This window comes from Sprattus sprattus (genome assembly GCF_963457725.1).
Source record: "Sprattus sprattus genome assembly, chromosome: 5".
NCBI lineage: Eukaryota > Metazoa > Chordata > Actinopteri > Clupeiformes > Clupeidae > Sprattus > Sprattus sprattus.
The window spans coordinates 38,473,933-38,490,852 of NC_137924.1; the positions used below are offsets into that span (position 1 = coordinate 38,473,933).

A 16,920-nucleotide genomic window follows, 5' to 3' on the forward strand; every position below is an offset into this window, starting at 1 on the left:
CACAGAGGTAGAGATAGATCTTTCCATTATCATTGACATTTTCCCAGGACAAATTCCATTAGCACCTGCATTGCATCACACTGTAATTGCTGTTCAAAGATTAGAAGAGAAGAGTTTCAGTGTATCAGGTCTGGTCTCGCTTATCTTACTCTGTTCAGTCTGAAACACATGGTATGGCTTCGACGCTTCTGAGGAAGATTTGAAGCAAGGGGCTGCCAGAATTAAACAGAAAACAAGTGATTACAATGATTCAACTGGACACATAGAGCTGCCCGTTTAGTATTGGCTTGCGTATTATAGAGCAATTGCACTGCATGTTTTTCTGGTACCTAAAGCATGCAGATGTTTCTGTCAAGGCTAAATTGCATGGACCCACTGTGTTAGATCCTGTATTTTATGGTGGTTCGTTAAATGGGGCCCCTCACACTTCAAGACGGCTGTAAACCCAGGTCTGGAGTCGAGTGATTACTTTCATCTTAATCAGGAACAGGGAGTCAATGTGTCTGCTTGTTCTTATGGATATTATAAATAATGGCAAGATTACAGTATCTTATTCATGCATAGCAGGCGATTCAGTGTCTCTTTACTCATTTGCACCAACACATTACATCACAAAATGACAACACTATCCTTTTCTGAGGTGTCGGACTAGTAGTTGATTGGTGCCATTCACTGTTATGGTGCACCTACGGCATTTCTGCGTTACTCTGCCCTGGGCTGCCCATTGTAACTCTAGCACAGCAGAGAAGATCAAATTAAACACACAGTTGCACAGCCAGTATAGCTGTGTGAAATCTAGTAAAACCAGGAATTCTATAAAAGTGTCTCAAGGCACGCAATTCACGTGGCTAGTAAACATTCTCCCACAGTTGTGAAACTCAAAGAGTGTTTCTTGACCTAACAATGACCCAACTGTCGCAATCGTCTCTATTTTCTTTTTCGGTCTGTTAATGCTGACCGCGGCCCTTGCATAAAAACATAGTTTGTCACTCCTCGTAAATGACCACACATGACCTTGTCAGGAACATCAAAACCACAGGCTCTCTTAAATGAAAACCACAGCCACAGTAGGGCATCACAGTTCTTCCCTACTCAACCATGTGCTACATTTACATTTAATTATTTGAACTATTTAATTTTACACTTTTGGAGCTTTGCCATGTGAAAAAAACTGCATGCATGTCAGTGTGCGAGTATACATACATTCAGTGTAGATCCGTGTTCCGCCTTCAGCTGTCGTTTGCACTCACACAACAGACTTTGTGTGTGTTTATGGTCAATTGTGAATCTATTGTGTGAACATTATATCGTTGCAAGGAGAAAATTCATTTATCAAACGGTGATGGCTGAGGCAACAGGTAATTGTGGAGCACAACTTGTTAGCATTCCCTCCATGCATTCAGCAGTGACAGTGAGTAAGCACTCTCTCGCTCCTCACACTCTCACTCACACAAACAGACACCCGTCCTTTCTCTTTCTCTGAGATGTGCCATGCATGATAAATCAGATGTATTCGCACCAACACTCTCACTCTGCTCTTCCAAATCTGTCTTCTACCCACCACACACACACAGACACACACACAGACACACACACACACACACACACAGTCCCTCACAGTCACACTGAGAAACAAACCGGGAAGATAAATGTCTCCGCATCCATCATCGGTTCTTTCCTGAAAGCCCCTGGGCTTCTGGGGGGTCAGTGGGTAATCTCACTCCCAGCGAAGCATTAACCACATGCAGGGCTGCTATTGATACCCACTGCAGCCCCGATCACTCCACATGTCAATCAGTGGGGTGAAGGGGCTGGGATCCCTGTGGCTAAATCCTCTTTAATCAAGTCAACCCATTATCTGTCTTTTCTTTTCCTCCGAAAGAATCTGAATCTGAATTTGCCGTAATGGCTTACTGGTCATTAGCTCACTCATGAGAGGTTGGCACAAACTTGGGTTGATTCAGACTGCCCTTTTGGCCAATGCAAATGTGAATAAATGGTTTTGTCCTAACTTTAGAGGCAATGTTCTGTCCACTGTAGTCTTAAACATTTGATTGCGACCCAGTTGCAGGCCAGCTGGATGAGTGGGAAAGGAATGGAAAAACTGATGTCGTTAGGTGCAGGTAACTTTATGGAAATCCACAGACTGGAAAGGAGCAAGTTGGAGAAAAGCCAGTTCACTGTGGTGTGTTCTTAAAAAAAAGGCACTACATTATCATGATCAAAGATGCCAGCATTATAGTTTAATTTTTCTTTATAGTTTTATTTGCATTACACTTGATAGTTTAAAGTTAACATGGCATTGTCTGTGATATGCTGTTTTTTTCTGTTTTATATATAATTTTTCTTCTTTGCATATCACAATTTCTTTCAATACCATAGTGTTATAGTCTAGGCTGTGTTTAATTGAGTGCAGGTGTGGCCGATGGGCTTCTCGGGAGCGACGCCCACTCTTTGCTGGTTGTAAAGGGGTCAGTGGTGCTCGTGCCAGCTGGGTTGTAATTGATGCCACATGGCCGTAGCGAAACTCTCCGACCACAGGCAAACAAATAGTCCGCCAAAAACCCAGCCACGGCAGTTTTTTCCCCCATTCCTAGAGTCTGTCCTCTGGTTGTTCTCAGTTATTCGCCAACCAAAAAAAAAAAAAAAAACTGATTCAGGATAACTTGCAGAAGTTAAAATTCTCGAAAGAGGGAACTCATTTTGAACCCCCCCCAGTTTAAACAGATTCCATTTATGCGCCAAGCCATTTGTGGCTATTTTTGAATATTTGCGTTTCACCTACTATTTGAGTAAGAAACGAGATATTTGCCGGTGAAATCATCGTTGAGGTGACAACGGTCCAAAAGTTCCAAATAACGTTTTCCCTCCAATCCTTCCAGTGGCGTCAAATAAACTGCGGTTGAAGGTGACATGAGAGGTCATGACACCCACAACTGTTGCGCTTTGGCATTCTCATGTGCGCTATAAACCCGGTAAAAGTGACACCTCTCGTTTCACGGAGTCGTTCCAGTGGCCTTTTCACTGATGGCGTGATGTCATCTCCCCCCCACCCCCCTCCTTCTACCCCACGGCAACAAGATGCGTCTGAAACTTCATGAGAACTCTGTCGGGTGAGTGTCGGCGAAAGACTCATCATGCTAGATTCACTGACTTACCTACTGGAGAGAGTGTTTCTCCTTGCGCATTTTAACATTTTTAGTCTTATCCCTTCAGAAGAAGAGAAGCGTGAAAAGTCTTGCGAATCCTCTCCTCGGGTGCTGCAGAGAGGGGATCTCCTGGAGGTCCCTCGCACTTTGTTCATCCATTTCGGCATCTACTTGGGGGACAACAAAGTCGCGCATTTAATACCGGATATTGTGCCCATGCTGACGGGCTATAAGTGTCAAATTCAGAAAAGCGTAACTAACAACAGATTGCTGTTGGGGGTGCTTTGTAAGCAGGCGACTGTGAGAGTGGATTCGGTCGAGGACTTTGCGTATGGTTCACCTATCCTTATTAACATCATGGACCACTACGTAAAAGAAAGACCGTTACCTAGTGAAGAAGTCGCCAGTAGAGCGGAGATGCTTATCGGTAAAGTTCAATACAGCTTGATGTGGAACAATTGCGAGCATTTTGTTACCTACTGCAGGTACGGCTCAGCCATATGTCTTCAAACGGACAAGGTAAGTAAAGTCTCCATCCAGCCACATAATGTAAGGCTACGTAAATTAAGTTGTTTTGCTTCATGTTATTCTTAAACTAAGCCTACCCATATTTGGTTGTGCCAGTAGCCTATATTCTGTATTTCACTATGGTTTGATTTGTATCTTTCGTGCCGTAGGCTAGGCATTCTTTAGTCAATGGCGCCAAGCTAATCAGTTATTGCTATCATGGATATGTTTCGAAGTGTGTGTCAGTAGGGCATTTCAGTCGTAATATTCTGAAGTGCATCCAACTTTGCCTGCGTCAACGCGCTTTCAGGCGGCTCGAGTAGCCTAATTGGCCTTATTAGAGCGTGTTCATTTGTTGTTCAGTAGCCCAATGGACGACTTGGGCAACCCAAGACGTCCGGGGTTTTAATAGCCACTCAGCGATGTTGATGGAAAATCTGGGTCACCCAGAACAGGGCTCTCTTTTCAACGTCTGGCAGCTTGGGCGCACAAGTGAATGAAAAGTTATGCAACCCAGGTCCTGTCTTTTAAAAAGTTGTTTTCACCGCCTCTCTCTGTCTTTTATGTGTTCTCTTGTAGTTTCTAGAGTTCCTGAAATCGATTATACGGGACCAGCGGAGTATCCTTCTCACAGCTTTTTTGGGGCTTGTGTCCATTGGTTGCGTGGGAATTGCGCCTGCCACAATTTTCCCAACCATCCTTATCCCATTCACGTTATGGATGGCAAGTTAATGGACTTATTTGGACTCTTTGTAATTTCTTCCATGAATGGAATGTGTACATATGTGAGCAATGGGGTTATGTTTGACTGTACTGTATACTGTACATATAGTGAGCATGGCTTGTAGATATAGATGGCACAGAGTAAAAATGTTTATGGCAATTGTTTAGACTGAACTAAACTTGTAGCTCGATACATAACGTATGTTATTTTGCCATGTATTTCCCTCCCTGGTTGTATTTAGTGTTTTTTATATTAAAATACAGTTTATACAGTTTGTTGTAATCAAATGTTTTTAACAAATGCCCGTTAGGAACCTCACCCTTTTCCAGTATTGTCAGTAAGAATGTTGCCGAAAGCTTCATTCAATTTTCGGTCCACTTTTTATTCTGCTTAGTTAGGCTTTCCATATGAGGGTAATTCCACTTCAAATCTGCAAATGCCTTCTGCTGGACCAGTTTAGTTAAAAAAAAAATAATGTTTTACCACATAAAGTGTGACCTTCCAAACTAATACTTACAAATATAATTTTGATATATCAAATAGTTGTGGTTAGGCTTTCCATATGAGGGTAATTCCACTTCAAATCTGCAAATGCCTTCTGCTGGACCAGTTCAGTTAAAAAAAATAATGTTTTACCACATAAAGTGTGACCTTCCAAACTAATACTTACAAATATAATTTTGATATATCAAATAGTTGTTGGTTATGGCGTGTTCACAGACTGGGGGAAAGTTTAGGATTTGTTATCTAAACAAGTTTTCATGTTAGAGGCTTAACATTTTTAACAGATACATTACATCTATATTTAATTTCCTGTTAAAACTTTACAAGAAGATTGTGTTCATAGTCACAGTTTTATCAACATGCGAAATCTGGAAAAAAGAACTCTTTTTGAACCCCCAATTGAACTGCCCTATTACACAGCAGACATCTGGCAGATATGTTTATATTTACAAAAAATAATTATGAGATGTCTGTATTGCATTTTTGTAGGAGGAAGTTTTGTGCATGAATCTATATAATACATATTTTCAATCTTATTTTAGATGCTCGCTGAACAGGTATGATGAGGTGTACAAATAAAACAAACACTTTGCAAGAAAGGTGATCAGGTTTAGGAATTTCAAGTTGGTGCCAGGACTGTGTAAGGTCCAAGAGAGTTTTGTGCGTCAGTTATACCTTGGATAACCAGCAGATGTCAGATGTCAAAACATAATTTTCCTGAAAACCTCAATATGCAGGAGAAACCAAAATATCAGCAACATGGCATGTCATCTCATCACACATCCAATAATTCACTTACACAGTACAATCATGCTTGAGGTAAAACACAGCTGGTCTTGGTCCAACAGATCCAAGGTATAACTGTCACGTACAAAATGATATGTGTGAAATATATAAAGTGACTTATGATAACCTCAAACTTGGTTGTAGCTCTTGTACCTTCTTGAGATTCCAGAACCTAATAGCCCTTAAAATAATGTTTGTCTCTTATCTGGAAAAGTGTTTGTGTCTTTTGTACATATTTAAGACACAGGTGTTTATCTGTCCTTCACATGACCATATGCTATCAAAATTAGTTTGAGGATGGTACCAAAACTAGTAGCCTATAAAACCATACCTCAAAAAGTGTAAAATTGTTGCAGAGTGTCACTTTAAATTGGAGGTTGGTTTCTTAATTTTTTTGAAGGATATCATGCATTGGATAACACTGCGACTATCCTCTGGCAAAGGTTTAAACTAAATAAAAGGTAAATATCTGCTCAAAATTTGAAACCGCATGCATGAAAATATTTTGAGATAACAAATCCCTTGCTTTGCACAGTCTGTGAATGCACCAAAAACAGCAAGGGGTTCCTTTGTCAGATTTCTTTTCTCAGAAAGTATTATATATGTCAGGCTAAATTTGAGCAAATATTAGTTTAGAAGGTCACACTTCATAAAATTGGTACAACTGGTAAACTTGGTCAAATTGTCAAGAAAATCTAAGATGTTCATGCAGAGGGCACTTGCTGATTTGAGGTGGAATGTCCCATGAAGGAAGAAGCCCTTACTGTGACCATTATACCACTATAGCTCAAATAAAATGTCAAAATCTAAACATTATGGAGGGGGATAAACACATAACCTATTTATACAGTATCTTGGTTTTGGAAATTCACCTGATAATTGGTATCGATAATTCACCCGTTGCCATTTCTTAGTCTCATTTCAGTGGGTTTGCTAGTAAGTGCAAAATGACTTCCCTGGGGAAAATGTTAGTGGTCAGAAGGAGCTAGTGGATAGCTGGAGTTCACACTAGAGAAAGAGACACTGTGGTCTACCTCTGAGTGACACAGGAAGGATGAGCGTAATACTTTGCTCTACAGGAATGATACTTCAGGATTGGATGAACTATCCCTTTAATGAAGTAATTCCATATAGGTAAACTTGTTCTTTTCCTCTTGAATAGTACTTCAATTGAATAACCAATAATCCGATATAACCTTTACTTTCGAGTTTACTTTTGAAATGATTGTCCCATGTGTAAAAATTAGACTGTCACACATAGTACTTACATGTATACAGTGTATCAGTCTCACTCATAGAGACACCAGATCCTTGATTATACTGGTTTCATTATACTGGCTATTAAAATGAGCACGGCCTCTCTCATGGTGTGTGATCTGGCTTGTTTATGTGTGTGCATGTACCCTTATTATGGGCTTGTGGTTTTATGTCCACTGCACTCCACTGTCACAGCCACACCACAGACTAATTAGATTGGTCGAGTCCTCCGACTCCGTACTCCCCACATGTCTCTGACTGTCTCTCCCGCTCTCCTCCTTCCATGGAAGTATGCAAAACCGCAGGGAGAGGCTGGAACAAACACATCCAGGGCCTTCTCTTCCCGTATGTGATCGTACATCTGTTGCATTCTGAGCAAGAAATTACAAACAATTAGATCCATCCTGCAAACCAAAGTCCACAATTATGCAAGTGTAGAAGCTGTGAAGCAATCAAGAAAAAAATCCCACATTTAGGGGTTTTAAGAGAATGTTTTTTAACCCCAGAAGTATTGCACCACAGGACGCAGTATGAAGCAACACATGGATTATTGTCTATAATTATCTTGCCCTTTCTGTGTCGTGAAATGAGAACAACTCTCAGACTAATTTGTCGCTCAAAGAAAAAAAACAAAGCTGCACGCAATTGACGAGCGTGGAGGAAAGGCATTGTGAAACCCTCACAATGTTCTAAATGAGCCCATGTGATTGTCCAAAGCCATATGGTTTCTTTGTTTGTTCTGCCAGAAAATGCAGTCGCCGGGCGGCTAATCCTGCCCTCCCCTGGGTTTTGCCAAACTTCCTCACAAATAAAAACCCCCTGGGTCCAAAGCACTGGAGGCCACAGGCTGATTGTTCCCCCTCACCTTAGTATGGCCGTACCGCAGCTCCTGAGCATGTTCCTCCTCACCATAACCACCACGACCAAGCAAGAACAAGAGAAAGAGGAGATTAAGGTGAAGGAGACGGTACGCAAGTATGACAATTCACTCTACAAGAGGGGGGACCTCCTGGAGGTGCCACGCACCCTCTTCACCCATTTCGGAATCTACCTGGGGAACGGCCGCGTTGCACACCTGATCCCCGACATCTTGACCGTCTTCTCGTCCAACCAGAACACCATTGGCACTATGGTGACCAACCTGCGGCTCATCCTGGGGGCCATCGCCAAGACGGCCAGCGTGCGCGTGGACTCAGTGGAGGACTTTGCCTACGGCGGTGATATCCTCATCAACCCCATGGACAAGGTGTGCAGCCGGCCGCCCTACGACGGGGAAGAGGTGGCCCGCCGGGCAGAGAAGCTGATGGGTCCGGTGGACTACAGCCTCCTGTGGTACAACTGTGAGCATTACGTCATGTACTGCCGCTACGGGACCGTCATGAGCTTCCAGACCTTCCAGGTAGGAGGAGAGCACGCAAGTGTCACACTTATGTTTGGAGCACCACTTAAATTCTCACGTCTCTGTATTCTGTAGACTTTATACTAACTAAACTGGAAGCACTACAAAGCATGGATTCAGTTCAGACGCTTAATATCACAACGCATTCCTGGTTGTCCTGGGTAAAGAAATGTGGCTTAGCACTCAACCATTGCTCAACCTGCTCAACCATTCTCATTTTGTTCTTTCTTCACAGAGCACAGAGGTTTGTTTAAGTTCCCATGAACTACATTCTATTCACAAAGAAAAACATTCACGTCACCCTTTAGCATGTGTGGTCAAATGTCTGTTCTTGGAAAAGCTTCAAAGTTTGCCGGAGCTGGCAACTGAGCATTACTCTACATGATTTACTGTGCTTTGTAATAGTGCAGGATATGAGTTAGCCAACCAGACTAAGCCTGTTGCTGCAACTGCAGAGGGAAAAAAAAGTTCCCACCGGCTCTAATAAGTGTGATTAGAATAGGCTACATTGTGAGATATTCACAGTGGTCAAATACGTTTTTCTTCCACTGTAAGGACTTAAAATAAAATACAATATTGTGCATCCAGCTGTATTTCTACGCACTCTGCAATTATAGAAATAAGAAGGGAATGTAAGAGATTGAGCTCTCTGTGTGTTTGTTTCGGTCCCATTGATGGCATTGGTGGATTTTAGAATATTTTTTTCAGGGCTTTCTGGTTTATAGTTCCCAAAAGGAAACTCCAATGGAGATTAGGCCAACCAATTTCTACAACAATGCATCCCTTCGTCAGATGTTTAGGAAAATCATGTTCGAGTAGTCTGCCTAATCTGCCTAAGATTTTTGTCTCCACCTAGTGGTGAATCATAAATCCGAAAGTATTTTTTTTTTAACGCTCCACTTTTATCTTCTCTTCCTTTCCTTGTCAGTTCTGTAAAGGAGTTCGGAAGATCTTCTGCAGTAAAAGGTTCTCCTTCGTGAGTGCATTAATTGGTGTGGCCATCATGGTTTACCTCCAAACGGATCCACTTTACAGTCTGCTCCTCACCTTCTTCATCTCCTTCCACATCTGGATGGCCTCCTGAATTTACATCACAACCTGGGTGATAGACCAGAACAGAAAAAAAATCAGGAAACTAATTAAATGTCTTGGAGTTAAGTCATTTTTAAGGTCTACATTATCATTATTACTTTTAATGATAGGCTATACCTCTCAATTGCAATTTGTACCGGACTCATGTACATGTAATTGGCCTACAGCATCTAGAGAGCATAGTCGCTAAGACGGTGGTGGGTGTTTTCCCGTGTAATTGACACATACACTTTTCAGATACACTGCTTATAACATTTTCAAAATGTTTTTCAGAGCAGGCTTGTCATTACTGTACTAAGAGGCTCTGGATGGAAGTCAAATGTAAATATCTAAGTTAATTCTTTATTTTGTGTTGTATTCTGCCACCTGTGTAATGTGCATTAAAACGTTTTGGTGTTGTGGATCACTGCTGTTTCTGAGGGTTCATGGCAATTTATTGTTACGGCTTGAAAATAAATCAAACCGCTGGATATGATTAACCTGCTTGAAGTGAGGGGTGGGGGTTGGGGCTGTGGGGGTCATCCTTGACACAAGCTTAAGCGCGTTCTATTCAAGTCTGTCAGCAACCAGAGGACACACTTACACTAACTGAAAACTTCTGGGGAGTCAACAGGTACTTTTACAAAAATAACTCTCAAATTTATAGAATTTTCGGTGAATTTATCTTCAGATATTTAAGCGATTCGAGTACCACAATGAATTTATCCTTGTCAACACACTGATTATAAATTAGCTAATTTAGCTAGCTAACGTTAGCTAAGTTGACCTGGCTAGCTTGCAAGGTAAGGTTCGATAGCTCGTGCAGCCTGTCAACATTTTGATAAATTAGATTGCTTTTGCTATCTAGCTCGTAGTGGATTTGTACTGTAGCTAACTGCCAAGTGTTCAGACAGTCAGATATATCAGTTAGAACCGAACGATAGGAAGGTTTAGGTTAAACTTTGTCAGTTGACCAACTAAGCTGTCATTGTGCAGCTATGGCAATAGCGTTTATGCCTACGGTTAGTACACCATTTAGCTAACATAAAGGAGGAGAAAAAGCGACGTATGTTACATTAGTTCCTACATTGTTTTAACTTATTATTTGAGGTACCATTCATAGTACACTGTCGTGTGGCAAAGGCTCATGTATACTAATTGAGCTTTTTTAGAGCCAGAATAATATTGGCTGGCAAGCTAGCGATGCAATCTCTGCAAACTAAACTAAGTTCCCGCCGAAGCTCCTTGATGAAATCAAGGCTGCCAAAGATGCCTAGAATCCAGTTAGAACGAGCGCATCACCTGTTTTTGCACGCTTCATAGTATGAAAATGAACTTTACACTTATTGTATACCCCAAGAGTCAGTGAAACAATGTCAGATTGTTATGCAGTGAAATTGTTGAACCAATTACATCTAACCGTATAGAATGTTTCAGCATGTTTTGAATCACAAACACTTGTTAACCAGCCTAATGGTATGTAACGTAGCCTTACATTAGCTAGAGCAGATATCTGTGTGTTTACCTATAGAATATATATTATTTATCAACATGAATGGAATCCATGTGATGACCCTGGGGCCAACGGTTAGACCTGCCCTCTAGTTAATGTTTTACATTCATTTTTATTAATTGATTCTTCTGTTGAAATTATGTATAAAGGGGACCCTAAAATGTTCCCAGACCCCATACACGTAGACTTGGTATTCGTTATTGAGTCTGCAATAAGTCACTAAAGCAAATGAACATTCACAGCCAATAAATAATAAGCCATGGATGAGAATGGAAATGTGACCAGAGAAGACAGCCGACTTGAAAGCCCAAATGAAGCAGCACTGTTGGCTCTGCTGGAGAAGACCGGCTACAGTATGGTCCAAGAGAATGGCCAAAGGAAGTTCGGTGGTCCACCTCCAGGTACAGGGAACATCAAGTTGCTAGACACAATTCATCCGTAACACACAGGAGTAAACTGATAAGAAAAGGGCCTCACCCATGGAAGCATGTCATATCATTATTATGAGGGGACATTTAAAACATGTGCTGTGGGATGTTCCACGTTGTTTTTGAAGAACCCCTGAAGATTTTTTTTGCAGAGAAGTACTACATGTAATTTAAGGGTACTTTCTAATCTATCTGATAGTCAGAGTTTGGGACCATAGCATAGTTCTAAGAAGAACCTTTTTGTAAGAGAAACTCATTGGTGACGTGTTGATAATGTGGATGAGGTTGTTGCGGTGCTTGTGTCAGTTTGCTCATAAAAAGGTACTGTTTGTGTGTGTGTGTGTCTGCTTGTGTTGGATCTGTTAGGTTGGGAAGGCCAGCCTCCTCCTCGGGGCTGTGAAGTTTTTGTGGGCAAGATCCCACGGGATATGTACGAGGACGAGCTGGTGCCCGTGTTCGAGCGTGCTGGCCGCATCTATGAGTTCCGCCTGATGATGGAGTTCAGCGGCGAGAACCGTGGCTATGCCTTCGTCATGTACACTACCCGCGAGGCAGCTCAGCGTGCCATCCAGCTGCTGGACAACCACGAGATACGGCCCGGCAAGTTCATCGGCGTGTGCGTGAGCCTGGACAACTGCCGCCTGTTCATCGGCTCCATCCCCAAGGACAAGCGCAAGGAGGAGATCCAGGAGGAGATGATGAAGGTCATAATCTTCCTCCTCCTCATCCTGTGTAGTACTACTGGGTTCTAGCAATTCTAGCTTTGAATCCCAGTGCTGTAGTAACTGTTGTTATACACCTGTGGTAAAAAAGTTATAACATTCAATGGGAAGTCTTTTTTTTATGTTTCTGGAGTGACTGAAGATCTCCAATGGGGGGATTAGGCCTCTCTGTTAAAAGTTTATAACTAGTGTAAAAAAATGTGTAGCTGTTTAATTTAATGATGTGTTCATTTCTGTGTCTGTCGACAGGTGACCGAAGGAGTTGTGGACGTGATCGTTTACCCCAGCGCCACTGATAAGACAAAGAACCGCGGCTTCGCCTTTGTGGAGTACGAGTCCCACAAGGCTGCGGCCATGGCTCGCAGGAAACTCATACCAGGTACTAGTACAGCACACATTAAACATCTTTCCATGGGTTTTAAGTCCCTTCCTCTCCCTTAGTCTTCCTTAAGAAAAGAAAATACACCACAACACACTTCTCATTTTGGTTGCTACCCCAAGGTTCTTAAAAAACAAACAAACCAATAAAAAGACCGATTTCCCCCAATGCATTGCGAACCCGTGATCATTCACACCCCAATCCTGTAAACATCGCGCGAGTCCCTTTAAAAATGTTGGAAACAGCAGGAAAAGCATCACACAAATGTAAGTATTTTCTTTGTAATTCATGGTTTTAAAACTTGTTTGATGAAATGTTGCATTGTGTAAACAACAGCTGCAGGCGCCATGTTTGTTTATGTCTGGTGAGTGACAGCTGTCGCTCTCCGGTTATGTAACAGCTTACGCAGCGTACCGATGACGTACGTAATTGTTGAAGGGAGATCCCAATTCGTAGGGCTAGCGTTTCAAGCCCTTCGCCTACACCTACGTTATTGCTCCGTTTGAAAAGGCGAGGGCCAAGGGGTAGGGGTAGGGGTGGGGGTGGAGATTAGAAATGGGATTGGGCCTAAGACCCAGGTAGGGGAGCAGATGTTGCCTTCTATTCAACTGGAAGTAGCAAACCCTGCACCAAAGTGCTCTTAAACCATACTTAGCAAAAAATGCCTTTCATACTCATTCTGTGATGACTCTGCTCCAGCCATCCCCCGAGCCAGCTCACTGCACTCCTGTGGTCCACCTCTAGCTCTGAAGCGCTGTGGTTGCTGGCACATCCACACAGCTGACACTAAGTACTGGTTAGGCTTCCTGCTCTTTGCACAGGATTTTTCCACCTTTGGTCAACCCATACGCCCTTCATTTTCCCAAAACTCATGCACTCAAAAAAATACATACCCATGCTCATGTGAGAAGAATTGATTAAATGCGAATGTGAGACTGATGATATTGATCTGTCATTGATATTGGATGATAATGGTGTAGTTTTAATAGAGTAAGTAAGGTTTGAAATGATGTTGAGGTTTTGTGAGGCGGGGTGGTGGAGGTGGTGGTGATGGGGTCTCGGGCAGGATGAGGTAAGTTTTTCCCGTTTTGCGATGAATAGGCTCTCTTTGTCAGACATGTGACCCCATTACTGGACCAGCTTGGTTTTCTCAGAGGCCTGTGTGTGTGTGTGTTTTTCGCAACCAAATATTATATCTGTGTGTGTCCATGTTTTTTTGTGTGTTTGCATGTGTGTGTACGTGTTAGTGAACATGTACTGTATGCCCATCTGTGTGCATGTGTGTATGTGTGTGCCTCATTTTTCCACTGTGACGTGTGAATGGTGTTACGGTTTAACATTTGGAAAAATGAAAAGCTCTTTTGTCTGCTCCATTGAGCTTGGAGAAAGGAGGTGGTCCAAGGCCGGTGCATTAAATCCCAGTCTTGGCCTCTGGGTTTGACTCCAGACAGAAATAACACATGTATCCACACAGCTGAATAATACCTGGTCCTGGCCTAATTAAAGTTAATTCATCGGGAGTGTGCATTGTTTTTGTTATAGAGATCTGTTTCTACATTCACTGGTTTTTGTGCTTTAGTAAATTAATAGAGTTGAAAACAGATCTGAAAATACAAGTTTTTATGTGTTGTCTATGATTTTTTATATGATTATTCACATGTGTATACACATGTGTAAATATATCATAATAGAAATCTGTGGTAGGGCTGGGCGATAAAACGATAAAAATAATTATCGCGATAATGACTTCCCTCGATAAAGCTATCGTAACATTAATTCATTTTCAATAATATCAATAATGTCGATAGAGAATAATTAGGAACAGCATTTCTGTGATGCAGCAGGAAGTTGCGGAGAAATGGTATCAGGGTGGCCGCGGGGCATTAAAAAGTCTTAAATCGCTGTATTGTCTATGGTTAGGTCAGAGTGTAGACTGCGCAGCTAAAGCGTCTACAAACAATTGTTTGGGACTAGATCAGTGGTTCTTAACCTGGGTTCGATCGAACCCCAGGGGTTCGTTGAGCCACTCTCAGGGGTTCGGCAGGGGTCAAGACACACGCAGTATAGCCCGGTTCACACTAGCAATGTCGGGCCGTTTTTACGTGTTGAAGAAATCATATTTTATTTTTCAAATTACGAAGGGTTCGGCGAATGCACTGATGAAGCTTGCAGGGTTCAGTACCTACAAAAAGGTTAAGAACCACTGGACTAGATAGCCTACTAGCTGGCTAGCCTGCTAACTAGCTTTCTAGTCCTGTCAGCACTATTTCCACACGCTACACCACGCCCGCTAGCAATGTATTAATTTTTAACTTACAACGAACCAACAGTTTATGGAAATTAAACGGTGGTCACTTAAACATATTTATCACAGTGTGAGATAAATGGTTTTACATTTACGTTACGTTGTAATATGTGACCGTTAGCACACCATTCATTCAACTCCATTGGTAGCTAACGTTACCACTTATTAGCCAGCTGTGCTGTAATCTACTGTTGCTCTGATTTTGGGAGGTGATCTACCTGTTGCTTTGATCGCTAACTTGCCACTGTAACTCAATCCCTGGAATGCTTTGAGAAGTAAAACACGAAGAATGTCCTATGTTTCCATTGTGCACTTTATTCGCAAATGTTATTTTCTTGCTGTCGTTCAAATGATCGGAACTTCTTGCGTTAGGGCTGAATCTCGTAGCCTAGACTTGAGGGGATAACCCCACCCCCCGGATTGCTCCACAGCCAGGGCTCCTCTTTATTGGTTTATCATCGTATTTTCGCATTACACACATTTAGCTGATGTTCCGGACGAACCGGTTATTATCAGACATCAGTTTGTTTACGTGGAAAGATTACTGTATATTTCCACTTTTGATTTGTTTTGAAGTTGAGAAATGTTGGGAGTTTACAATAAAAAAGAAACATTGAAACCTTTGGTTTGCACAGGTGTTCTTGTCTGAAGCAAATGAAACAGACTTAATTTATATCGTCTTATATCGTTACCGAATGAAAATATAAAATATCTATCGTGATCATTTTTTACCCATATCGCCCAGCCCTAATCTGTGGCACATTAAAGATCACTTTGAGAGGAGGTGTAAAAACAGAAACCATTTAAATCAGAGCTCTGTGTGTGTCGGTGTGTTGTGTCGTGTCATATTGTGTGTGTGTGTGTGTGTTCGTGTGTGTGTGTGTGCCTCAGGCACATTCCAGCTGTGGGGCCACACCATCCAGGTGGACTGGGCGGAGCCGGAGCGTGACGTGGATGAGGAGACGATGCAGCGCGTGCGGGTGCTCTACGTGCGCAACCTGATGCTGCACACCACCGAGGAGACGCTGCGCGCCGAGTTCTCGCGCCTCAAGCCCGGCTCGGTGGAGCGTGTCAAGAAGCTCACCGACTACGCCTTCGTGCACTTCCACTCGCGTGAGGACGCCGTGGCTGCCATGCACACCTCCAACAACGCCCTGGTCGACGGCTCGCCCATCGAGGTCACTCTTGCCAAGCCCGTCAGCAAGGACGGCAGTCGGCGCTTCAACGGCCGCGGAGGTATGCTCGCCGGCATGCCCATGGGCGGCCCTTACGGCGACGCCGGTGGCTTCGTCTTCCAGGGCAAGCCGGACGACCTCACTGGCATGGCGGCGGTAACCACGAGCATGGGAGGGCTCAAGCTGTTCACCAACGGTGGTGGCATCGGCAGTGGGGGCAACTCGGGTGGTCCTCTCAGCCTGCCGGCGCGGCTGGGCAGCCCGTGCAGGCTGGACGTGGAGCGCTGCGTGTTCCCCTTCCACCCCGGGTCCAGCCTGGTGCCCGTGGGGCTTCAGGCGCTCAAGCCTGGCCAGCTCAGCTCTGCCGTCAGCCTACTGGAGTACCAATGCCTGAAGAACGGCTGGGCGCCGCCCGAGTACTACCTCTACTCTACGGTGGCCCAGGAGGGCAAGATGCTGCTGATCTACAAGGTGGTGCTCAGCAGCACGCGCAGCAGCTTCATGCCCGACAAAGTGTGCACCGTGCTGGAGGATGCCAAGGAGCTGGCCGCGCAGCATGCCCTCTGGAGCCTGGGTGAGACACACACACACACTTTACATGCACATGCTATGCTTGATGCTAGTTCATAGATATACCACAGATAGAAATATGTGGACAAATGGCTAAAGATATACTACAGTTGTGCACACACGTACACATAGACACACACACGAGCATTTAATGTAACCTGTGTGTGTTATTTCCTGTTTTTTTGGAAACAGATTGCTCCTTCCTGGGCCAGGGCTCTCCTGGCAGCCTGTCTCCCCCAGCCCCCTCCTCCTCCCCTGGCCTGCTCACCTTCGGCTGTCGCCCTGTCCCCTATTCCAGCTACCCCCTGGCACCCTTGTCCCCTCCCCTGTCCCTCAGCAGCGCTCCAGGCCAGAGGATCTACCTGCCCAGCCAGACACCCTACTACTGAGACCCAACCAGCAAGCAGCTGCCTGTCTGACTTGTTTTGGGT

General features: G+C 43.5%; 3 protein-coding genes across 3 annotated transcripts; all 3 read left to right on the forward strand.

Moving 5' to 3' along the window:
• Positions 1–3,137: 3,137 nt before the first annotated feature.
• LOC308365790 (lecithin retinol acyltransferase-like) lies at positions 3,138–4,388 on the forward strand (the record flags this gene model as incomplete). Its single annotated transcript, XM_080839389.1, has 2 exons — positions 3,138–3,668; positions 4,236–4,388. The coding sequence occupies 2 exons, from the start codon at positions 3,138–3,140 to the stop codon at positions 4,386–4,388; spliced, it is 684 nt and encodes a 227-aa protein (XP_080695515.1).
• A 3,410-nt stretch (positions 4,389–7,798) lies between these two features.
• On the forward strand, positions 7,799–9,410 carry lratb.2 (lecithin retinol acyltransferase b, tandem duplicate 2; the record flags this gene model as incomplete). Its single annotated transcript, XM_080838409.1, has 2 exons — positions 7,799–8,326; positions 9,255–9,410. The coding sequence occupies 2 exons, from the start codon at positions 7,799–7,801 to the stop codon at positions 9,408–9,410; spliced, it is 684 nt and encodes a 227-aa protein (XP_080694535.1).
• Positions 9,411–11,169: 1,759 nt separating this feature from the next.
• rbm46 (RNA binding motif protein 46) lies at positions 11,170–16,878 on the forward strand (the record flags this gene model as incomplete). The annotated part of the gene is made up of 5 exons (XM_080839818.1): positions 11,170–11,311; positions 11,705–12,042; positions 12,310–12,439; positions 15,636–16,493; positions 16,682–16,878. 5 exons carry the CDS (start codon positions 11,170–11,172, stop codon positions 16,876–16,878), a joined length of 1,665 nt encoding a protein of 554 aa, XP_080695944.1.
• Between the last annotated feature and the right edge of the window lie 42 nt (positions 16,879–16,920).